General features: G+C 35.6%; 2 protein-coding genes across 2 annotated transcripts; both read right to left on the reverse strand.

Annotated features, from left to right (window-relative positions):
- Window positions 1–22,417: 22,417 nt before the first annotated feature.
- On the reverse strand, window positions 22,418–24,058 carry LOC132913565 (uncharacterized; the record flags this gene model as incomplete). Its single annotated transcript, XM_060971995.1, has 4 exons — window positions 22,418–22,988; window positions 23,174–23,321; window positions 23,381–23,463; window positions 23,910–24,058. Coding segments are annotated over 4 exons (687 nt in total), but the record flags the coding sequence as incomplete, so codon positions are not given.
- Window positions 23,964–25,050, reverse strand: LOC132913398 (uncharacterized). Its single transcript, XM_060971715.1, has 2 exons — window positions 24,786–25,050; window positions 23,964–24,360 (listed from the first exon to the last, which is right to left on the reverse strand). The coding sequence occupies exons 1-2, from the start codon at window positions 25,016–25,018 to the stop codon at window positions 24,093–24,095; spliced, it is 501 nt and encodes a 166-aa protein (XP_060827698.1). The 5' UTR covers window positions 25,019–25,050; the 3' UTR covers window positions 23,964–24,092.
- Window positions 25,051–25,350: the final 300 nt, after the last annotated feature.

Here is a 25,350-nt window from a genome sequence, read left to right on the forward strand (position 1 = left end):
TTGTTGCATATTAGAATCCGTTCCAACGCCTTCCAACCTTGAATTGCGTCACGAAGTTACGAAGAAACGAACAGACTAGGGGAAGAATTGAAATCTCCAAGCAGCACCTGAGAATCGATGGTAATGCTATTTCTGTTCACTCGAAGGCTCGTTTGATTCGTATCGAGCATTATACGAGAGTAATATAATTCTGTGGAATTTTTGAAGAAGCTTCGAAAGCTTCTTTCGATAGTTGTTTTTATTTCATCAAACATATATATTGTTTATAATGATGTACGCGGAATCGTATAGAAATTTCACTTTTTCTCGGTCAAGTTGTAACTACTATATCCTTGAACAGAATCGAATCTTCTGGAATTTCTGGAATTTTTCAAAGTAGATGTACGAAGGCTCTGAGTTATAGTAGAAATTTTACATGAATCTGTTTTATGTTATGTTATGCTTATATGTAGATTGGCATTTTGTTTGATTCAAGCATGCTTCTGAAACTATTTAAAAATCTTTACTCTGAAGAATCGAAGCCAAACTCGAAATCGAACTTGAACTTTGTTGTAAATACAATTTGCTTCTGTTGAATCATAACTATATTTCATACCATGATATTACAAATCAAGGGGCCAATGAATGCGAAGAGAGTAATCCAATCTCCGAAGATCCGAGTCAATAAATTTCTTCTCGAAGAGTTCAGCCTTCAATACCTACACTATATAACGACACTAAAAATCCAATCTTGCTTCGATTCTTCAAAAAATATCGAGGAAGATGGTTTACAAAATCGGTATAACATGAAAAAGAATGGAATCGATCGTTGACAGTGAGAGAACAAAGGCGAGGGAAGCGGTTGGTCCGAGCCGGTAGCGCGTGATGGCGTCATTTCCTTGTCAGGCGTTTCCGGTGCAAATTAATTTATCAACAGCGGGCCACTCCTGCATTTCGTTGGTCGCGGCTCGTCGTTCGGCTGGACCAGCCACGAAATTACGTTGGCTTTTTTGTTCGAGGCCATCCTTAAATTAGGAGCCAATTGGTCCGCGCGCGATCGGTGCCCCGCTGATACTCTCGCTGTTCCTCCGCCGAAGAAAATTGGATTTCGTGCCTCGGTGTCCGGTCTCGGGGACGAAATCGCGGTAAGATTGATGAGCATCGTCGCCATAGGAAGCTCTAAGGAAATTTTTTCGAATCGTGTCCGCGGGAGGGGCGGACGCGCGAGTCCTCCGCGCCGGCCACGCTTTCTTGCCTGCTTCCCGCCGCTTCTCGACGCTTTTGCTTTCGTCCCCCGATGAAAACGCATCTTCGTGCTTTGTGCGTTCTTTTTGTTTCCTTTGCCGACATTAGCTTCTCACACTCTTCCCTCTTTCTGTCTACTTGAGACCGGTGCCGTCTGTACGTTTTATGGTTTTATGATTTTCGAAGATTTTTCTGCCACCTGATATTAAGATTCAGGAATACTACTCTGAAATATGTAGGATATATATTCGGTATAATTGTCGTATTAATTAGAACGTATTTTAGTTATAGGGTTATGGTTAAAAGGATAGATTTCGTTCTTCATTATCGTTGTAGCATGATTTTTTAGGTAATGCAATGACAAAATTGACATTTGTACGTGTCAAGGTTCATGGAGTTGCCCTGTTATGGTGTAGGTCTCTTATCTCAAGGTTATCGATAATTATCAGAGTGAATGAATGTAAATTTACTTAGAGAGATAAAAAATACTATGTTCTTAATAAACTCATCCCTGACAAGGTTATTTTATGGAAGAACTTCTTCTAAGACTTTCAGGTACTTCTTTTATACATTCGATGTTGTTGATATGTTTTCTGTCAATTTAGAAGAATACGCTATTGACATATATTTTAATCAATATCTGAAATGTATAATATAATAATCTTTCAAGAGAGTGAAATAAATATTGCTTCAATCGTTCATCGCTGATTTAGATACTCCAGTAGAGTTGTTAATAATTTCTTCGAGAGGTGCAGCAAAATATTCTCTCCACCCAACGAAGAGGAGGTAAAAGGATGAAACGGAGCGCGTATGCATCAGTCAAGGCTAGATCCAGGAGAAATGTCTCAATTCGCTGGTTTTCGGTCTTGTACGGATGCGTTCCGCCATTTTCACGGATGCCATCGGGTGTAAAGACCGATTCCCGTGACTATAAATAAGCAAAAGCACGTGTCGGCGTCGTCGCGATCCTCACCTATTATTAGTGGCAATTAATGAGATACGCTTTCCACGGGGAATGTATCCGTGGTAACGCGCGTTCGCCTCGCCTATCTCGCCGTGGAAACTTCCTACCATCCTAATTGCACCCGCTTATGCTCCCGTCAAAGTGTATTCTCGACGTCGCGCGTCGGTCTCTCGCCTCCGGTCACCTTTCGTTTTCTGTCACCTTTTCGAGCGAGCTATCATGCAGAATTAGGTGACGAAGCAAATATCGCACTTGTATTTCAAAGATCACGTAACTCAAACAAGCTTTTCGAGAAAAGCGGAAAACCGTTTGAACTGTTTGAGCTTGAATAAAGACGCGTATAATTTTTATTTCCGACTTAAAGATTTCTTTCTTTCTTTCCTTAAAAAAAATTTGAAAAAAGTGGTTCAAACCATCTTGTAATTTTGATTGTTCTTCGTTAACAAGGTATTGTCAAGATTCTGTTACAAACCGCTACACTCTATGTCCTTTATTTTTTTAGCCAAATCCAATGGGAATCGTGGCTTGGTCGAAGAATGGATTTCTAACCACACTCGTTGCAAGAAAATTTTTTACATCGCATAAGAATCCTGTTCTTTCCTAAACGTCAGCGCGATATCTGGCAAAACGGAAAGGAGGATAAATGATTTCTGCATGACACTCACCAATAGGATATTTTGTCTTAGCCAGGAAGAAGGGAAAACATTAACAAAAATTTTGCAAATAGATTTTTAATCGCGTCGAATAGTGTGATATCAAGTTTCAGGAATACTGTACACTATGTGCAGTACATACAGTATATGTACTGTACTGTATATTATGCATATATTTTTTATCTTCGTCCCGAATTCTCATTCAAATGCTACATAGCGGCCTGCCTCAAAAGGAATCTCGTGTGCTACGACTCTAATCCTGTTGCTACCAACCATTTATATAAATATTGACCAAATTTACCGACAATGTCTATCAGATTATCTTGAAAGTTTAGCCAATACGCAGTCCTGAATGCCAACAGTCCGCCTAATCCTACTTGAACATAGTGTCGGTTGAACACCAGGGGTTGTCTGCTGTTCGTGGTTAATCCCATAATCCTTAGTGTCTGTTATATGACCGCAGCCCATGACTGTCCATTAACTAATCCCATAGGGACAATAACACAATGAGAAATTGCAATAAACTTTGGTTGCAACGGAGTTCTCTTCTCTTCTATTCTTCTTGCTTAAACTGTGTTTCGCCTATACTGTTGAAAAATCGCTGATGCATGTAACGTGGAGCTAATTTACAAGCAGGTTTACTGTCAAATTTGTCCGTTACCACGCTCACCTCTTTTCCCAACATTTTCTTGACCGATGTATAATCGTTTTGTGACTTCTGGTCATTCCTTCGTCTTGACTTTCTTCCTCTTGTATGCTTTATTATTTGAAAATTGCTTTCACTGGTTGTAGAATAAATTAGAAGAAGATTTATGATTTTCTGACTTGTCACTTAATTTTTTGTAACGGAAAGTTCAGTTATTTAAGTGAAACTTGTGAATGAGAAGATTCTGTTTATACTGTAGTTTTGAATTTGACATTTGCTTTTTATTGTTTGAATCTTTTTTTTTTTTAGAAGGCCACATCCTCGTATGATGCAAAAGATAATTAAATGTGTACTTTCTTCTTCACGTACTTGTACTTTACATCCTTAACAGATACAGCTTAACAGCCTCGAGAAAAACACGCCCACACGTTTCCACCAGCATGTATAAGAGTTTTTAAAACGCACTGTGTTTGCAAACTTTTGCCAATTCGACGTCTAACATACAGTATTCTGTCAGAAGAGACGCTATTGAATTTCGATTGGCCCGAAAACAATACTTTTTGTCAATCTTCACTTGTCCAATGCTCATGAACTTTCGATTCTTAGAACTCTTTTGGGGTTTTCGGCCATTTTAAAGTCTTCTATTCTTCTAAAGTCTCCTAACAGTTCTAACACTGTTTTGGGTATCGTTTTTGTAGTTTATCTTCGCAGCAATATTATTTGCACTATCGGCATTGTTTTCCGTGAATTGCCGTTTTTCGGTTAATCGCTATACGTGCCTGCCTTTAAAAATTTATGCCAAGCTTGCTTACAAGCCGTTTCTGACCTGTTTACTATATTTGCTATTTTGGTGAAGGTTTTACTTTACTTCCACAGCTTTACTATTTCTTCGCTATCGTTTTCAAGTAAATTCTTTGATTTAACCATAGCCTGTTTCTACCTAAATGAATTTTAAGTAATGATTCTGACATTCCAGAATCAAAATATTCAAAAACTGTACTCGTACTAAAGTTTAACACAGATCGTCTTAAACAAATGTCCACTGTTCATAAAGTGTTAAGTGGTAATTAACTATTGTAACTCCTACATTGTTTATATTTAACAACTGGCGGTTTGGGGTCGCGAAAGTCAAACATACAGTTATGTTATTCCAAACAGATAAACCGAATAGAAGAACAATATGCGTATAATATGTTTGTAATTAGGTTTACAAATCATTGTATTTTACATGCTCAGCAACCGCTTGTTTATAATTCACACCTCAGCAACCACTTGTCCGCACGACACCACCCAGGTCCTTTGTTCATGATACCACAATACTGTAATCAGGAAATGGACTTTCAATAGAATCATCCGCAATCGATAATAATCAGATAAAGGAACTAAATTAAGAAAAGTAAATTACATATTTATTTTATATATTCTGCATTTTATGCACATATTGTATTCTTGTAAATTAGATAAATCTTGTTAAAAATTGTAATTTAAATTGTATTTCTATATTAACCAGGATTGTATCTTTACAAATTATCTTCCCCGACTATCGAAATACCAAATTATCAAGATTCTACTGTATTCAAAAAATTACGTACCACCTTATTTACCCTACGCACTTCGTCTTGAAATTTATAACTGCGAACACTTACTTCCGAGCTTATACAATTGTTCGAAGAAAGAATATCTATTAATAACTCTCCAAGAAATAAAAAACAAATAGTTATATAAACATGTAATTAACGCGGTAACCATGAACCGACAAATCCTTTATCTGCAATAATTAGCCGCAATTTAGAGTAAAATCAGGGCTGTAGGCTAATGATCAATCCCAGTTTCTGTCTTCCAGTCGTATAACTATTATCCGTAAAAAACATTTTAAGATGCGCGTGTGAACTTTCAAACTGTGATCGCACATTCTTTTGAGGCCTTGACCGGCACGCGCTGGCGAAGTATCATAAATTTCCGGTCACTTGATTTCCGTCAAAGCCAAGAAGAAAACCGAAGATGTACTAAGGTGATTTATACGTACTTACTATATGGCATGCCAAGGTTAAAAGTATTTTCCGTAAGTATTAGGAACATTATCTACACTCAGCAGAAAACTCTGAGAATTTTGCTTCGTCTAATATATTCTAAATCAAGTTTTATTTAATATTTTACGTTATAATGTGATATAATAATAATGCTCATAATACAAATAATGCTCATAAGCAGACTGTGGATATTTATGCGATATCATATTTTTTCCGAACAGAAGCAAAAGGGTAGGACATGGTCAGTTTCGTTTACTAAATATTTTAATGAATCCTCTACTTTGGACGTGCCATATTTTTACGCATTGCACGAATTCTTACGGCACAGTTTAGCATAGCTTAGTTTTTCAGTGGATCCCCGGCTTAAGGGTTTGCGCGTTTACGACACCAGTTTACGCGTTTATTGGCGGATCCAGGGACTGATTTACGATTATTCCCCTTCATTAAGAAGCGCTTGCCAATTTTACTGTTTTTTAATATGGCACGCGTGCTGGCCCATCGTAACATTCTAGCGCTTGTAAGGAAGAAGGATAACGCGATGGCGCCTGGCTTGCGAAAGTGGTTGTTTGGACTTTGGGAAAGTGGAGAAGATTTCAGAAATAGTTTTATCGATGTTAACGAGGTCTAGGATTGTTTAGAAATTAGGCGAAGATTGGAATTTCTAGGGTATATTTAGAACTAAAGTCGAAGTTGTGTTTCATTCACATATTTTGTGTTATAAATTAGTAATAGATTAGTTACCAAATTCAAACTACGAATCAGTTACGTAGAATCGGATTATAAGCCTAATTTGGGGATTACGAATGAAGCTTTCTACAAATTTCATCTCATTGACTTTGATCTTCAAACGACCATTAAAAATCAACCACAAACAAAATTTGGGGAAAAAAGACTAATGATTAATTCCTTAACCACCGATGTATACGATTGCGTCTAGGATTGAGATATTATTACGAATTTTTTTACTAGAAATAAAGTAACCATGTAAATTATAAAGCGTCAGTACAAAATGATACAGAATTTTTATGATGCAAAATCAAACAATATCAAACACGTTGCGATTCGGAGATATACTTTCTACAGTCGTAAAATCGAGCTTCGCGTTGCTTTTACTCTACCGATATCCGAATAGAAAATGAGGTTGAATTTTGTGAAGCGTAAAATTAACCTACATTCAATTCAAAGCGAAAGCAACGTCGATCAGCCAGAGAATCGACATCAGACAACAACGATGACAAACTAAAAATTCTTTGAAGTGCGAACTCAACCGAACCGTGAAAACTCGAACTTGCTCCGATCGTCGAACGAAACCTCTCAACATTCCATGATTAAGGAGATATCAACGAACTGTGTCGAACTTGATTAATCTCGAAATTTCTCATGAATACCACTGCAGCCTCGATTGGGTTTTGTCGTCATCCCATGCTGTAAGAACTATTCATTCTTTACGATCTGTATAACGATAAAAATGTTCCAAGGGTTAACCTTGCTGCAATCCTAGAATTTTTATATTTCAACTTCACTTTAGCAAACAAAAAAGATTTCCGATGCCTACGAAGATATTTAACAAAACGTTGAACCGAGAAATCACAAATACCGAAAACGATTCTCCTATATTTCGCTCAAACTCGAGCTATTTTTTGTTGGGAAAAATACGATTGCGTCGAAAATGTCCGAAGGAACGTAGCAGAGTTAACGTTGACTGCCACATAAATTTTCTATATTTCGACGTGGAAGCCGCGATAAATTGAAATATGCACTAACATTAAATTTTTGTAAAATACTACTTTTTCTTATTAAAAATCTCTTTCCATGAAATTTATCTTATTTCAATCGTCCTAAAAAATTGTGTAACGTGGGCCACCGATGACCACCGTGACAATGGACGCGTTAAAGGTGGAAAAGAAATGGTGTCGATTCTTTACCAGAATCGATTCACCGATTTCTCGCGGCTAAAATAAACCACGGATAAGAGTTATCGTGAAGTCATACATTTATTCCCCACCTCTGGAATCGATGGCGAGCCCCACCATGAGTCCTGGAACACGATTGCGAGCAAGTGTGGGCGTTACGGAGGCCGGCCGAACGAACCCCACCATCGGGGGCAGTGTACAACGTGGGTGTTTCGGATCCTTGGAAGTGCACCTTTTGTTCAGACTATCGGCGTTCCTGGGAAGCCACTCGATCCCTCGTTTCTCTTTGAAAATTTGCCACGGAAATGTTTAAAAAGTCGCCAAAAGTCTACTAATGAGAGTGCCGTGATTTAAGAGTTTCTTTTAACGAGGATACTATTCTCCACGGAAATTTATGTTCTTTCAAGGTACAATCGGTGCGCGTTTAGTGGTTCGTTGTTCCGTAATTTCATTGTTTCATTTATTTATTTTGTCATTGAGATAGGAATGAGGGTTTAATATTTCATTTAATCCTGGGACGTCTGACCACTGAAGACTGTATCTACTTGAGTCGTTTCTGATCTATTACGTTAACACTATTACGTATGATTGCGATGGAATTATGCTTGGGTTTCTTCGTTATTAAGAAAGATATTTCTAACATTATTGTTTAAATCTTTGCTGCATACTTATGATTCGTAACTTGAGAAACTAGGAGAATTATAAATTTACGAAGATCATGAAAAATAATTATATATTTACGAAGGTTATAAAAATTATACTGTGTAATGATAGATGTAGAATTATAGAAGTCTGAAAAAGTCGTGAAAATTAAATTACCAAAAATTGTGGACGTCTTCAAAGTAGTAAAATAAAATAATAATAATAATGAAATTTACAAAATCAAATCTCGTTGTTAATATCACATCCTTTCTTTTCGAAACATCGGAATATATCAGGAATGTTACCAATACATTCCTGTTCTTTCAACGCTCCTACGTGAAATAATCCAATCATAGTCGGCTCAATATTAAAGAAAGTTTAATTAAAGAGTCTCTTTTCTAGTCAAAGATTAACATTTAATTTAATACGGTAAAAACGTGTCAGTTAATTGAACTATTAAAATTTCTTTCCCTTTTACCAGCAAAAAGCAAAAACAAGTTACTAACTATTTCTAAAATTGTATCGAATAAAATACATCACTTTCCACGGCAAATTATCATTCCACGATCGTGATCCGTTTATAGCATAGCAGAAAACTCCAAAAAACGATCATAGTTTCCACAACGCTGATTTTCCACGGTAAGGAAATAGTACGCGTCGTGCTCAGACGTCATTGAAGTCGAGATCAAACGCGACGTACGATCACGGCGTGCTCAAAGGGACGAAATACGACTTCCTCGTTTCATACAAAGCGTGGTCCCTTCGAAACTGCTACAGAAAGCGAGGAACAGGAAGAGGAAAAGGGCCACGGTTGACACGAATCTCATAGGGTAAAGAGTTACCGATTACTGTGTACGATGCGATAAATCTCGAAAATTTCCGTGTGGTTACGTCATCTTTATCGAATCGATAAATCAAAAGTTACTTCAAACACAGCAGCCTTTCCGGTTGGCTATCAGTTCGTGTTCCTTGAAACTTTCATCTTTCAAAATTGTATTCTCAACTTTTCTGTTTGGTTAGGGGAATGTAACGTGAAAATTGTTCTTTCTGTGTCTTTTGAACTAAGTAATTCAGAATATAATATAATTTTATCTTTAACGTATCGCTGTATCATATTTATATTTAGAAAGGTTACAACCGCTGTAATTAAAACTGATCCACTTCTGTTAACTTCTAATTTAATTTGTCAATAAAATTTTCATCAATTTTGATAAATGTCTTTTGACATAAAAAAATGCTCTGATTTTTTAATTACCTATTCTCCTTTCTATCCTATAATCTTCATTTTTTCGAAGAATTCGTCAAAAATTGCAAGCAATATAAATTCTTTTCAGATGTTACAACATCTTCTAGAATTTCGTATATGTACATATGCTAAATGTACTCTAAAACATCCCCAAAATTTATCTTCAAAATCTCACAGTCAAAAGAAGAAAACGAAGAAAAGAGCAAAATGAATATAATCGTAATCTAACAAATGTATCAAAAATTAAATAGATACTGATACAAAGAAAAGAGAAAGCTTCTAGGACGGTTTAAAATCCGGAAAAGGAAGGGGAAGGAAGACAAAAAAGCAAAGGAAAACTTCTGTTAGGAGAGGACGTGTGGCGAGACAAAGAGAAAAAAAGATGTCTCGGTCCTTTAACGAAATTTTCTTTGCGTGTACATTATTACGTGCTATAATTTACGAGGTCGTAGTTCAAGAAATGTGAACGAAAATCAACTTTCACGAGTTGATGAGTTTATGGGGGTACCCGATGGTGGCCGGCGTGTGGCCGTCGTCCGACCAGAGGAAATCGGTCGTGGATTCCACAATTTCGCTCTTTCATCGTCAAGGAACTCTCTTCTTATCTCTTCTTCGAGGTCAACGTTTCTTGCATTTTTTGATTTATTGCATCGAAGATAAAGAAAAGACTAGCTGCATGAACTTTCAAGCACGCTTCTACTGTCAAACTTTTTCCTTCTTCTTTTATAAACAAAATTTAGTTGGATTGTTCAATAATTTAGTTAACAATTAGAAGGGGAAATTTAAGGAACGTTAAAAATACATAAAATAGAATAAAATTTTTAATTTTTAGTGGATATTTAAAGTTCTTAATATACGTGAAAATTCTATAAATTTTTATCTATTTTCTCTCTTTTGCAAATAAAAATATTTCGATGTAATCTTTAATAATAATAAAATATTACTAATAATAAAATATTTGAAATGTTATAAAGTCCAATTCGAATGGATATTTCAAATGTTATACACACTTGATTGGAAATTCTACGTTTAAAGGAAGCATCCATCCACTGTCAGACTTTTATCTATTTTCCATTTTTATAAACAAAATCGATTTGATTGAATTTTTCAGTGATTAAGGAGATTGAAAACATTTGCGATGGGATAAAATTCAATTCAAGTGGATACTTAAAATATTACACACGCGTGGCTGGAAACTTATCGAAGAAGTCAATTTGCTTGTAGATGACAGGGAAGGGAGAGATGATAAAGCGAGAGAGAAATTGAGAAAAAGCAAAGCGAGAGAAGTTAAAAGCTGTGAGAACAAGAGGACAGACCCAAGATGTGTCCTGAAGGACACTGCAATGGGACTTTACGATCGTATTTATGGCCAATTTTATAGCTAAGTCCCGTGAAATGCCTATTGTCAGTCCTCGTCTTTTTGACTTCGAGGACAACGGTTCTAAGATGAACACGAGCTTTCCAAAATGTGTTTTATGGGATGGTCCTTGTTGAAAATCCTACGTTACAAAGTTTTTCTGAAAAATTACATTAAATTTTTAACTTTTAGAATGTACTTAAACGTCTAACAATATCTGAAAATTTTATATAACAGAATTCTTTTTAACCCCATCGTTTGCAGATTTCCAATTTTAAAATCCAACAAAAATTAATACCAAAAGTAAGATTTGTTATATAAGGAATAATCTATTTGCGAATAATGAGTGGTATTATTAAAATTATGAAATGAAAAGGATCCAACTTTCATTCCAATTTTAAAACTTGTTACGCCACGCATGTGGTAAAATCGTTTAAGGATATCCATAAATGTCGATCACGTATCGAGCCAGGGAATGAATATTGCGGTGCTCTTGATGATACTAATTATAAGAAAAAAAAACCTAACAGTAGCTACCGGTGTTTCGGCATCCTCTAAAATCCTTTTCGTCTTTCTTTGAATCATGACACGGCAGCTTTCACGGCATCCGTTTGTAACTAGCCGAATAGATCGAATCCATGAACTCTACAGTCATCTATTTCGTATTTTTAATCACCACCTTAATTATTAGTGAACTTAGGACTTTTCGTATTCCAACTTGATTGAAGAGAGACAAAGGTGATAAACAGAAATAAAACTATATTTTCCTCGAATATTTCATATTTCGTGTTCGTACGTATATACCCGGGAAACTGAATTGAGAACTCAACAAGTAGCGAAATTGATCATAATTTTGTTCTTTTTCAAAATCAACGATAAAAAATCGCATAGTAAAAATCGTGCCAGAAATTGATTTATGTTGACATAAACGTCTTGTACGCATAACAATAGAGCAATATCGTAGTGGTTAGAAATCGATTCTTCGTCCATCTTAGCCCGTAACAAAACCTGAAAATTCGTCTTTTCTGTTGGTTATAAGATACAGCTACCGTAAGGCCAATTTTTATGAAAACCAATAGCCCCCGTGTGCCAATAAAATTTACGAGACCTTGCGGTGCCCCTGGCTCTTTCGCGGAAGTCTCTGCTGACCTACTCTCCGCTTCATTGTTCCGTTCAATGAACCTTAACTTGCAGAGGGCAACTTTTACCCCACCTCAAGGCCAATTGGTTTTTGGCAATTTCTCTAGGCCAATGTGGGTTACGGGGACATTAAAATCTTCTATACTGTTGTAACAATATCTTTAAGATTATCTGAAGGGTTTTGATTTCTTTTTGGAAGAAAGGTCGAGGACTGAAGAATAAGGAAATGAAATTAATTAAATCACACCGTAATTAATCTGTTATTATTCTACTCTAAAATAGCTGTTTATACAAAATTCATTTATTTGAATGACAAATTGTAATTAGTGTTTGATTAAACGAACTCCTGCCGACTGAATCTACTTATCAGAATATTATACGAGTGAGAAATCAAAGTGAACTGCTTGTCCACTGACAAATTCATGCAAACAAAATCTTTTTGTACCGTATTACAAGAATAAAAATAATTACATAAAACTTATGGTATATTTCCTTGAAACACGCCTGAACATATGTGAAACATCTCAAGTCGTTTGATCTATAATTTTCTCTACATACTAATCTTTAGTAGTAATCACTTAAGTAATCACTTAATTTGCTATTATTAACTAAAATCCCATATACCTTTATGAACCTTAATATAAATATTTTATAATACTTTTTTTAATACTAAAATTTTAACGATTATCAAATAAGCTAAAAAATTTGTCCACTCTGATTTATCAGTGAAATCCGATATATCAATCTGAACTAGTCAGAGTCTGTCAAAGCAATACGTTGCCGCTTTCACCGAAAATAAACACGAAAGAAGATCATCATCGGAGTGAAAAGAGGGAAAAAAGTAGGAAACAAGAAGAAGGAAGACTGGTCCGATTTGGTGCGCGGTTTTCTGGAGGCTCGGTATTGAAATTTGTCGCGGCGTTCACGGCTATCTTTCTCCTGTACAGCTGTTTAACCAGCTGTAACGCATCACACCTCCCCTTGTGGCGGTTTTGCGGCCTCGTGCCACTGCTGGCCACCATCTACGCGGCGGAATTTTTTCACAAAAGGCACGTGTGCATCGATAATACGATGGCTGTTGCGTGACCGCCGCTTCCGTTCGGTAACCGAATGGATTTTTACTCCCAACATGCCGGAGAAAGTTTGCGTTTCGTTTTAAAACTGTTGACGTACGTGGACGAGCGTTTCGAATCCCACAATTCCTGTCTTCCTGCAATTATTTCGCGGAGAATTAATTCCATGCCATTTCTAGTCTAAGTACGTAAAAACGCTCTAATAAGAAAAACGAAAAACCTACGGAAGAAATATATACGTAGGTTTTTGTGTCGTATGTATCCACGTATCATATTCGCATCAAACTAATTGAAAGCTAATCTCCATTAAAGCTTGGTTGCAAATCACGCTATAAATATCACGATTGTCTGTCTCCTTTCAATTGTTTCGGTGAAAATTAATTCGCTGCCAATTGTAATCCGAGTGAGCGCATGAAACGCTCTAATAAGAAAAATGAAAACCGTACGAGAGAAAATATATCATATTCGCAAACCGGTTGTGAAACAATCTCCGTCAAAATGTGCGAGTTGATATCGTATTATAAATGAAACTTGGATCAATCAAATGAAATATCAGGAGCAAACTTCTTCAAGCTCGCCTCTAGCATCTGAACTTCTAAAACGTTTCAAATATAAAAGAAATGGAGTCCCTGTGCCAACTTGACGCCCACAGAAACCAGCCGTATGGTCCACCATCGTCCTTGAAAGATTCAGGTCACGATCTGTGGGTGTGAGAGAACGAGACAGGCAAGGAAGAATTTATGTGTCTATAACCCGTGCGAACACTGGTAGCAATCGCAGCCTAACGTGAATTCATTTTCAGGCAGCTCGTCGTGGGACACCTCTATTGTGAGCTTTAACTAACCGTAAAAGTGAAAAATGTCTGAAAGAAAGATATTTGGCACAGTTTCCGAAAATTTAGAGCCACTGGGTCTTTGGGGCAAATTTGAAGGACAAACCTTCAAAGAGAAACTAAGTCGCCCTGGCTAAATTGGCACGAGCTACTGCACCATTGAAAAAGAGGAATTTTCACCGATATTCACAGTTTTCTTAGTCTGTGTAAAATGAAACGTGTTCGCACCCCTCCTCCTACAGTGTGAGAATGATTTACAAGGTTCCATTGAAGGCAAGCGACTTCTGTTTGGCCACGCGACCCTCTTTCCGAGATGGAAAGAGAGATCGCCACCCCCTTAAGTCGTTTGACAAATAACCTCGACAAAGAGGTTCGCCCAGCCGTAGTCCACTCTCGCGATCCGATTGAGATGTTTTCAAAATGTTTAGGACTGTTTGACAAGGGGCGCGTGCCGTGTCGCGCACTTTTCTCTCAAGGTCGCCAAGACCACCCCCTACAGACATTCCTCTGAGGTGAAATTTTCTTGATGATCTTTCTACAGGTGACGGATATGCAGTTTCGACAGGAGAAGACTTTCTCGTCGAGGCATTAAGGTTTCTATATTTCTATTGCAATCGTTACATGATTTTTTCATCTCTCTATTCTTTGAATTTTTTTTTAAGCATATAGTATCGTGGATTTCAAACGAGAGGAGACAAGGAGGGCAGTTAATCGATAAGACGTTGTATATTGTCCTCGAGGTCCATTCTCCATCGTCTGTTTGATTAGAAAAACGGACCGACTTCTTTGAAATAGACATATTTTCACGAATATATTGTTGGGTACTCCAGACGAATAAAACACTCAATCAAATGGACACGTTGATTTTTCCTTTCATAACGTAAGCCTGAATTGTTTTTAAGATCTAGTTTTCATCATTCCCGTGATCAAAATGGCTATAAATTATACACGTTGTTGAAAATCTTTTTACGAATACATTATTTATTTTTATCATTTCTACTATGTATCTCAAAGAACAAGCGAATAAAACATTCGATCCAAGAACCCTAACATTTCTTTTTCTTACGCGTCTCCTTTTTAAGATTCGCTTTCTATCGTTTTCATAGCTGAAAACACAATAGAAGCACCATAAAGAAGAAACCATTTATCCCTGATAAAATAAGGAAAAACGAGGTGTCGAGAGGCAACTATTTTGCCTGACGATTGCGATCGTTGCTCGTAAATTAGAAAGTTATTAGGCGGGCAATTGGATGTCGATTAATTCCCCCAGACAAATGAACGTATATACACGCTTCGCATGACAACCGCATAACACAGCCTCCGCCTATGGGAACATCTATACGGGTGTCAGTTGCTCCGTGAAATTCTCCATCAATCTACAAAATTATCCGACATATGGCTGCTAGAGAAGCTGCTACCTTTTTTTTTTTACGCATCTCGCGCGAAAGGTGCCACTTCCGGTCTACTATTTGAATATTCATTGGGAGCACCTCTAAATAGGCACATTTAGATTTACAGCTATTTGTATGGGGAACGTTCCCAAACTTAATTCTAATTAACTTTTAATGGTTTCACTACTGATCTGTTTTTTTTATTAGATAGCTTGTGCTATCCTTGTTCTCTGTTTAAATGATCAAGTACTGACCGATGGTTTATCATAATATTACGGACACTTTCTTTCTATTTTATAAAATTGTAAAGTCTAAATAGACGAAATAAGTACGATAAAAGTATCAGGCGAATCTTTAGAATTCTCTTTCATAGCCACACGTATGTTCGAAGATAGAATTCGAGAATATGAGTTGATCGAAGAAGATGAGAAATGAAAAAATAATTTCGCAAACAAATTTGAAAATATCCAATTACGTGAAATTTTATATTTTTACGAACATAATTAAAAAGAATGGAATCTAAACAGAGATTCATCTCACCTACTAAATATCATACTCTACTTTCGATGTTACATCGTTTTTGTATTCGCTTGTAGATTAAATCTTTAAATTGCCCACAACTGCATAAAAATCCGCAGCTAATTCTAACAAATACTGCGTATATTTTTGCAGTTCGTACGTTTCCACACCATTAAAATTCCCATAAATGCATAAACGTCCGCACTTATGACAGACGTCGTGTGACGTGTGTGGCAAGGAAAACGACGAAAGAGGTCGAACCTACCTGAAGAAGGCTTGAAAAAACGAAAGAAGGAAAAAGAAAACGCGTGATTACAACGCCCCTTGCTTATGGGCCACGGGGTGAACTCCGTAGAGGCGCCGGTTCAAAGTTCGTGGCATACGTATGAATTATGCATTCGGTGCACAGCCTGTGTGTAATCATCCGGTGCATCATTATCCCGAGAGTTTCTGTTACGATTCCATATGGCACGAGATCTCCCCGCGATCTCGCGGAACCGATCGAAAAAAAGCTACGGATAACACGAAGTGTACCGTGCAGGCTAATTTAGAGGATGAATCGTTATGATCTTGCGGGACTTTGGATCACGCTTGATCATTGGTTACGCGAAGTCGACGGTTTCAGTGTTCGAAGAAGTGATTTCTGTTTGTTAAACGGTTGATACGGGTGAAAGCAGGTACCGGAGTACCTCAGGTAGGTACAGGAGTTACGTTACAATCGACGATAATTAACTCTCGAGTTAACAAAGGCTGGAGAAAAATTATCGACAAATGCGTTACTAATTTAGTAAAACTGAATATTTAGGATATAGGCAAACTTCGTTTCTTTCTAATTATTGATAATAGAATTAATAATAAAATAAAATAATAGAAACAAGATATATTTTTGAATGTTTTGTAGGGAAGATATTACTGTACTAAAATTTAAAATCAGTTTTACGAGGAAAGATTCGTTTATATTAATTTAATTAGTTATAAGTCATCGAGAGGCTGTAAGAGTTAAAACCCTTGGGAAGAAATTGATGGAATTTGTTTTCGAAGAAATAGAAAAATTGTGATATTGGAAAATATGTGGAAAGGATTGTATGACAATGTTCGACTGATTCCTTTTCGATTTCTTTTCAGTCTTTTATTTCTTCGTTTTGACGGCTCGATATTTTGACAAGATTTTCTCGTATCATAAGGATAACAATTATGCAAGGAAGAAAGTGTGAAAGTTTGTCGAATAAGCCAGGATTTCTGGTGCGTTGCGGATGTTTATTCGACGAGAAAACTAGAGCAAGGCTCGAAAGAGAAAATGAAGAAACTTGGAAAGGTAAATTTTACGATTTGCTGTCTGAAAATATAGAAGTATACCTTTACTTTTTTCGTGCTTTTAGGATTGTTATCTTTGAAAGAACGTAGAAGGATTCGTAAGAAAGAGGAACTACTATTGCAACGAGAAGATGAACATAAAGAGGAAAAGGTTAGATGGTTCGGAAATATCTTTTTGCAAAATATCACAATTTTTTTAATTTACTCAAAATAGGAAGCCAGAGAAGATGAAGCACATTTAGTAGAAAAATCGACAAAAGATTACAGATTTACAAAGTGGTCGAAATTGAAGATACTTCGACAGAAAAAAGAAAATAAAAAATGGCAGGAATATTTGAAACGACATAAAAATTGGATCTTTTGCGCAGCTTTGATTAAACTAAAGGTAAAGCGTCTTCTAAACAATGGTAAAGAATTACATTTTAATCTCGATGTATTTTAGGTTTCTTTATCGCGTCAAGAATGGCATCGTACTTGTCACTTGAAAGAAAGAGCAATTATTCGGAAAAATATCCATTTGGAAAATATTTTAAAGTATTCTACGATCGTTCATGATATAATTATTAAGAAGTACTTAGTAAAATTTCACTTTTTTTCGCAGAATAAGATGGAAATATAAAATCGACGAAGCGTTGTCATCCGATTCTGTAATTTTCGATAAAGTTAGTTCTTCTTTGTTGAGAAATCTTTTTCTAAGAAAAAAATGCAATATAAAAATTATTTTTAATGAAATACGATAGATAATGAAGCATGAACGAGAGAGAAAGAAGCAACTAAGGCTTCGTCAAGAAAGATTGATAAAAATCATCGCGAAGATCGCTCAAGAGATGAACAATGGTATTCGTTTGTGGAAGAAGCCAAAAGACGTGTGTTTAAAGAAAACTAAATTGAAAGAGATTAGCGAAGAAAGTTTAGCAGATATCTTTTTCGAGGAGATTCAAAGGGAGGAATCTCTAATTGCGGAGAAAACTGTTCCGGGGGGTGGTGAAAAGGATCGCAAGGTCGATGATTCAGAATTGAAACTTGAAGAAGGTAAAAAAGATGCTGAAGCTAAGAAAGAGGGACATACTTTGGAAGATGAAGGAGATCTCGAAAAATTCGTAGTAAAAGAATCCAAATCATCGATAGAACAAGTATTCGAGCAAGATACTTGCTTCTTTGCAATTCCAAGCATCGTCACATTTGATGTAAATATTCTAACTCATTTCCCTTAGAAATTTTAATACTAATTTAATTAGCGTTTGCTTTTAATTCTGAACTTATTCTCAATTGATTTACTTCTTGAATTTTTATTCTAATTTAATTAACACGCACTATATTTAATTAGGATTTCGAAGCGAATAAAAAGTATTCTCGAAAAGTGATAGTCAGAAACAAAGCAGCAAAATGGGCGTATCTGCGATTCCATAAAGTGTATACAGAAGTGTGGGAGCCTGCAGTCATCGAGGTTCCCGAATGATTAATTTATGAAGTTTATAACCGAAGTAGAAAGAATGTATTTGATAAATATTTCGAATTTAGATCGACATTATGGACGCTGCAAGGGTCAAACCTGGCCTGGACGTGATAGTCAACGTAAAATTTTCACCAGTTTACGAGGAAGAAGTGACAGCAGAAATCTCATTTCTTACTCTGAGTCCAGATTATCCAGAAACTTTTCGTGAATTTCGTATTCCAGTTCGTTGCACTCCACAAACTGCTATACCTGTTTTGGAACCTAAAGAAGTCAGGTAGAGATGCAAATAAAAACCAGGATTTGAGTGCACGTTCAATTAATGCAGTTCTAATTTGTATTTTATATTTAACGACTCAAAATTCAACAGGGAAAGTACGATGAATAGACTGCAGATATTTATACAATCTTGCATTATTATGAACACGCTTGAAAAAATAAGTTGTAAATTTCGCTTCACTTACTAAATATTACAAGTGCTCCACTTTAGATATTTTATACATTTTTGCATATTGTATGCATTTTGTAGATTTTTAAAATTTTAAATTTCCCAAGAATGCATGAACATCCGCAATTTATATTAATAGGTTCCCTTCAGCTCCGATTTGGAGATACGACAACGCAAAATTCAACGAGAGAAATCTTATTATTTCCAACGATGGTGGTAAATCCTTTTCCATTGTAATTGAAGAAAGAAACGATCGTGACCATTCTTTCTTATGGCATTTCGATCAGGCGGATATACAAAGCGTAAAATCGGCCATTTCGTGCTTCAGTCAGTCTAAACGTTTAGAATATTTAACACAGATCAGCAACATCTCTGATAAATTACGTATACTTGTTTCTAGACAAAGAAGAGATCGAACAAACAAGCGTAGAGAATATGGATGACAACAAAGATGTCTCAGTTAATCAGAAATCTGGAAAAATGTATCAAATCGAAGTACCTCCAAAATTCAAGTGTCGTTTAAAAATCACTTTTCGACCGAGATATATAGGTCTTCACCACGAAGTGTTGGAAATTTGTTTTTTGACTGAAAATAGGACACTTGGAAAATTGGTTCATAACTCACAATGCAAATTATACGAATAGTTAAAGACTAGAAAATACAAAAATTGTCTTGTTTTTCAAGTAGAGTGTTCCAATTTGGACAGAAGTGATTGGTTATCAGGTCCACTTAGATCCACCGTGTATTGATCTAGGCATCGTAATGATCGATTCTGACGTTTGTCAACAATCTTTTACTATCGTTAATAATGGTAACCTTTTTATAATCAAAGGTAACTACGATATTAATTAAAGTATCAGAGTACGATTGGTATTTTAGGACGTAACAGTGTGGAAGTTTTAACGAAGACTCCAAAAATTTTGGGAAATCAAGTGTCAGTTTATCCAAAGTCGACGATCGTACAATCTGAATCGTCCTCGAAAGTTAATGTGAGATTCATACCTGAATCCAGTATCATTGATATCTCAACACGGTACAATAAATCGTCTGAATTATAATAGAAATTAATTGAAATTTATTTTAATTAATATGTCACTCACACATTCGTTCTGTATTTTTAGATTCTACGATCGAATGTCCAGCATGTTAGAATTCCCCATTCAAGTACAAATTATGTCTCAAGGACCGAAGAAACCACCGCCATTGATACTGAAAGCTCTTGCTAGTTTAACTACGTGTCGTGGTCTAATATTAGGTCAGTCATTAATTTAAAAAACGAAAACATTAATTTAAAGGATATTCAAATAGATAAATAAATCTGAAAATGCATCGACCAAATAAAAAATAGCGAAAGAGAGCTTGAAATTAATAAAAGTAAAGTCGATGGGGAAACACTTTGAAATAAAAATAAAATTTTAGCAATAAGGGCCTAAAACTAAATGAAAAAGATCTTAGGCTTCTTTTGTATTATTTATTTTGCAGAACCACCGTATGTCGATCTGGGACATGTCCACACACACGAATCTGTCTACACGGAATTAACACTAACGAACGAATCTTTATTAATTCAAGAATACGCCTTTATCGATTTACCTCCATCTATGGAAATACATCCAAACCATGGTTTTGGTGCCATTCTACCTGGAGAAACTATCAAACTTCATCTGATTTACTCTGCATGCTTAACAGACATTCCTGGCAATGAGATTGGAGAAAATGGATTGACCGGTGAACGAAGGTTTAGCAGTTCTTTCAGAAAACGTAGATTCATTTTGTTGTTACATTCACAAAGATCAATGAATGATCTTTTCTACCAGCTTCCAAGTGCAAGTAGTTACTTTGGCAGAGCTCGCTGGGTGTAAAAGACAAACAATATTGAATAAACTGAAGAATGAAATAAACACGCAATCGACAGTTCCACGGAATCGTGGACTCCCACCACCAGTGCCTATGAACCTTAAAACTCCTAAAGTAATACGTCGAATGACTGATCGGGACGAAGATAATCTCAACAATCAGTTAAGCAATGATTCTGTGATGAACGAAAAAGATCCAGATGGTAAAATATTATTCCACAATGCTCAGATCAATTTATAAAAATTGATAGAAATAAACTGCGGATTTGTATGTATTTATTGGAAATTCGAAGGTTCAAGAATGCACAGATACCAAAAATAAAAAATCAAGCTTCGAAATAAATTTAAAAAATCTTTGGTTTCATACTATACAAAAATATACAGAGTATCTAAAGTATAATACTGATTGTAATATTCATAGTGATAGTAGGTACAACAATTCTCGACTTACGCTTCAGTTTTTTAATTATATTCATAAAAATATGAATTTGCATACAAATTCGCAGTCTAGTCGTAAGAAATCGTAATTTTTATGAACGAATATTAGACAAGAAAGAAGTCAGGGATGCTACGATAAAAAAGTCCCATCATTTGGATAAAAGAAAGGAGAAGAACTCGATAGAAATTTATGTGTACATTATAGACACATTTTGCGAGCTGAGCGAGCAAATTATCGAATTACCTCCGACCCCTTGTGGTTCGTTCTCAATGGTAAAATAGATAAACAAGTATCTAATAAATAAATAAATAAATAAAATAAAATACACTAACCAATCAATTTTTTATAATAAATGAAATTAGGCTTCGGTGCATCTGAGGGGCTTCAACGTGGCTTCCTATCCTCATTGCACCTGCGGAATTATAAAAAATCAACGTAAAGAGTTCACAGCTCGTTACCAATTTAAGAGTTCCTCCGATAGACTCAAGATTATGCCACAGTCTGGTGTTTTACAGAGCAACGAGTTTATCGCTGTAAATTTCATGTTCAAGCCAAGGTTACCGAAAAATATGATTTTCGAAAATGGTCTTAGATTGAAAATGAACGTCGACGAGCAGGAGACGAAGACTGAAAAAATCGACGAATCAGCAAAAGAAGGTATTTTTACTAACTTTGAAACGACCAGTCAATTTCGGATGCAATTTCTATGTGAAAAAATTAAAAAATATGATTTCTACGATATTTATAAGAAAATTCAATAATTTCCAACATTTCAAAAGTACAACTGTGATAGTAATAAATATAATATAGAAAAATTCACAACGAAGAAAATAATTATACTCTTCTAAAAGCAAGAAGAAAAAAGAGGAAGAAAGGGGAGGAGGAGGAGAAGAAGATTCTTGAAGTTGATAAAGTAACTGGGGAAATCAGCTTATTGGAAACTTTCGAACGTTGTATTTCCACGATTTTCGTGACATGCACGATCGATTTAGAAATGAAGGATGGAACGAAACACGATGAATTACTTTTTGTAAAATTAATTTGCCCCATTAGTAGACCGGAAATCTTGGTCTTGAACGAGGATCGTGAAATTGCCTTTGGACCAACAGCGATTGGCACATCTTCCAGAAAATTTCTCTTTGTAAAAAACATTTCCAATGAGTAAGTACCAACATAAATAAAAAACGAACGATTTCTAAAATAAGAATTTTTCATTCTCCTCTTTTAAACAATATTTAATATTAAAAATTCGAATGTTAAATATTATAAGAATAATAATTTTATAAATGTTATAAGATATATATGAGAATATTTAAGAAAATGATTTCAAAATTTGATACTCGTTTCAATTAGAAACGTGAAGATAGACGTGAGTTTATTAGATCCATTTGGACCATTTTTCGTGCCTCCTGGAAAGACGATCGAAACTGGCTCCATTTTGAAGCTTCCAGTTACATATCAGCCGAAAGAAAATCACAAAGATGAAGTGAGTTATCTTTAAATTGAATTTAATCCCTTGTTTGATAATTGGGAGGAAAAATTAAAAAGCATTGTAGATAGGGATTCTAATAAAATCTGTGCGTGGCGCCTTGCTTTTGAAGACAAATGTCCATCCGTTTCCTTCTATAGTTCGCGTATCTTTGATTTTGTATCTTCCTGGGCCAGGAATTTCCCATAATGGACCTGGTCTGACAAATTCAACGTTTATATTAAAAGGATAATTCTTCGTGTTTTTTGGTTTCCTTGGTGATTTTGGGTCGTAATGGCCAGGTCCTGGTTCCTTTGGATCTTTGTAACATAACGCTAGATCTGTCAACATCGTTCTGGTACCAGACACCTTAGGAAATCTATCGAAAGATAGCCGTTTATTTTTTGAATATTATAAAAATTAGAATATTTATTTCAGGGGAATAGAAATTTAACTCCCTTCCTCTTCTTAATATTTTTGCGAAATAAATATCTCACATTGCACAAATGTAAATTTTGATAATAATCGATCATCAGGAATTTAATAAGAATTTAATGACAATACCTTGGACAGGTAGTCCAACGTCCCTTAAAATAATACGATTTGCGCAACAATTTGTCCATTTCTGCTGGTAACGATCTAGGCCAGTCTCCATGATCCTCCAATTTCACAGTTGCAAAATAGCCCTTAATCGTGCTTTCATCCCTTGGCCCTGAAAACAAATAGATTGATGTAGAATATTTGAAACGTGTAACACCGATCTTGAATAACCTGTGAACAAATCGTAGAGTCCTCTTTTTCCAGTAACCTTCCCCAGGTAAGTTTGAAGAGATTTTGGATGTTTCACGTCGTACCTAAAAAGACAAATAATTCGTCAGTTCCAAATTTTCATGTTCATATCTTCTTGATAGATAGACTGCGGATGTTTATGGAAATTCTTATTTGTACGAAGGAGAGAAATAGAGATTTGTTTCACTTGTTAAACATTAGCACGCGAACTTTTCTTCAAATGTCATATCTTTGCAGAATTTTGATACATTTGAATATTTGATATTTTTACAGAATTTTTATAAATTCAGATATTATAAATTTTTCCATGTTATATATAATTTTATATAATTTCTGTACATTTTAACAATTCATACGTATTTTCATAGAATTTTTATAAATTCTATAAATTGTCTACATTCTATATATTTTCTCTTAATCACCCCTATAAATGCACAAATATCCACAGTCGAACAATCGCTATAAGCTTTCTTTCTGTTCCAAAAATTGAATAAAATTGAAAATTACGAACAAGTTGCATGGCAGCGACCAAGGTTTCATTAGAGTACGGAATCTAGGCCGCAAACCATCGTATTCAAAAGTTGGCATGCAAGACTGTCCCTCGCGTCTTCTTTTGTCCACGTAGTAATAAGGACACTTCCTTGTATACCCTGAAACAAACAATCAAGAGCGTTAGTAAGATTTATCGAGCAGCTTATATCCATAAAGAAATAATTTCGAATAATTCGCCTGGCCCAGGAGTAGTCGATGGCCAAGCAGGTTGGAAAAGGGCAACAGTTCCAAATCCAACGTCTCTTCTAACAGCCTTGCAAGCTTCGTTCAGGATGATATCAGGCCACTGGGGTATTTCGTGAGTTCCTGGACCACGTCCTGTCTTCATCAAGTATCTCTGTGTCGCATATTCTTCTACTCTTTCTCCCATTGTCCTCGAAAATTCTTCAGACTCCAACTCCTTCTTCCAGCTAGTTTTCATTTTGAAACAAATTTTCTCTATATTAATTGCGATATAATAAGAAAAGATTTAACTCTTATACAGGTGACCAAAACGTTCACGATTTTTGGGCAACCAAGGTATTTCACGCAGGAATTTTAGTACATCAGATACGTAGCGATAATTTTCTTACATCTCCGAAATTTTCAATTTTCTCATTCTGCATCGTACCAAGTACAATTTTAAGCAATTTGAACGAGTGGTTAACCCATATATCTGAACCTTTATCGTTCAAATCTTTGTTACTTAAAATTTTGTGCATAAACATTCATTTTAGAGATGTGAATTGTCGTAAAGAAATCTAAAGTGGTTTAGTGGCATTTTTATAAAAACGTACAGAATTAGTACTAGATTGTCCAAAGAGTTAATTGTTAATAGCATTGAATGGAAATATACCTGATGCCAGTGGATTTGCTTTCAGGAATCAAAGGATCGTACGATCCCACTGCTACTGATGACACTGGATCGTTTGTGTAGAATTTTGGGTGTAATCCAATGTGTGCGTCGCGTTCTGATCCGGTACCGAATGGAGCACCAGGCTTCTTCAAGCGTGGAATTAGGCATTGGCATCGCCATTTGCACGCACATCGACAAATTTTAAACGACTGCCTTTTGGTTCCACAAGACATCGTGATTTTTTTTTAATCGATCTTCCTCAACTGCTAATTTTCAAATTTTTCATCATTAACATTTCATCACTAACTTTTTTCCAACTAAACTTTTTTTATAATCAAAAAGATTTGTCTTACGTATTATAATGAGCGCTATACTATAACGCTATAAATTATATTTCGTATGTTATAATGAATATTATAACGAGTACCGTACTCTGTACAGTTTATATATTTTATATATTATGTAGGAAATTTCCAACAAGTGGACAAAAATCCACGTCTAGCGATAACTATTTTTTTATGATATCTTATCTCCTCTTATCTCCTATTAATTGTCCTCGCCTAGG

This window comes from Bombus pascuorum, chromosome 13 (genome assembly GCF_905332965.1).
Source record: "Bombus pascuorum chromosome 13, iyBomPasc1.1, whole genome shotgun sequence".
NCBI lineage: Eukaryota > Metazoa > Arthropoda > Insecta > Hymenoptera > Apidae > Bombus > Bombus pascuorum.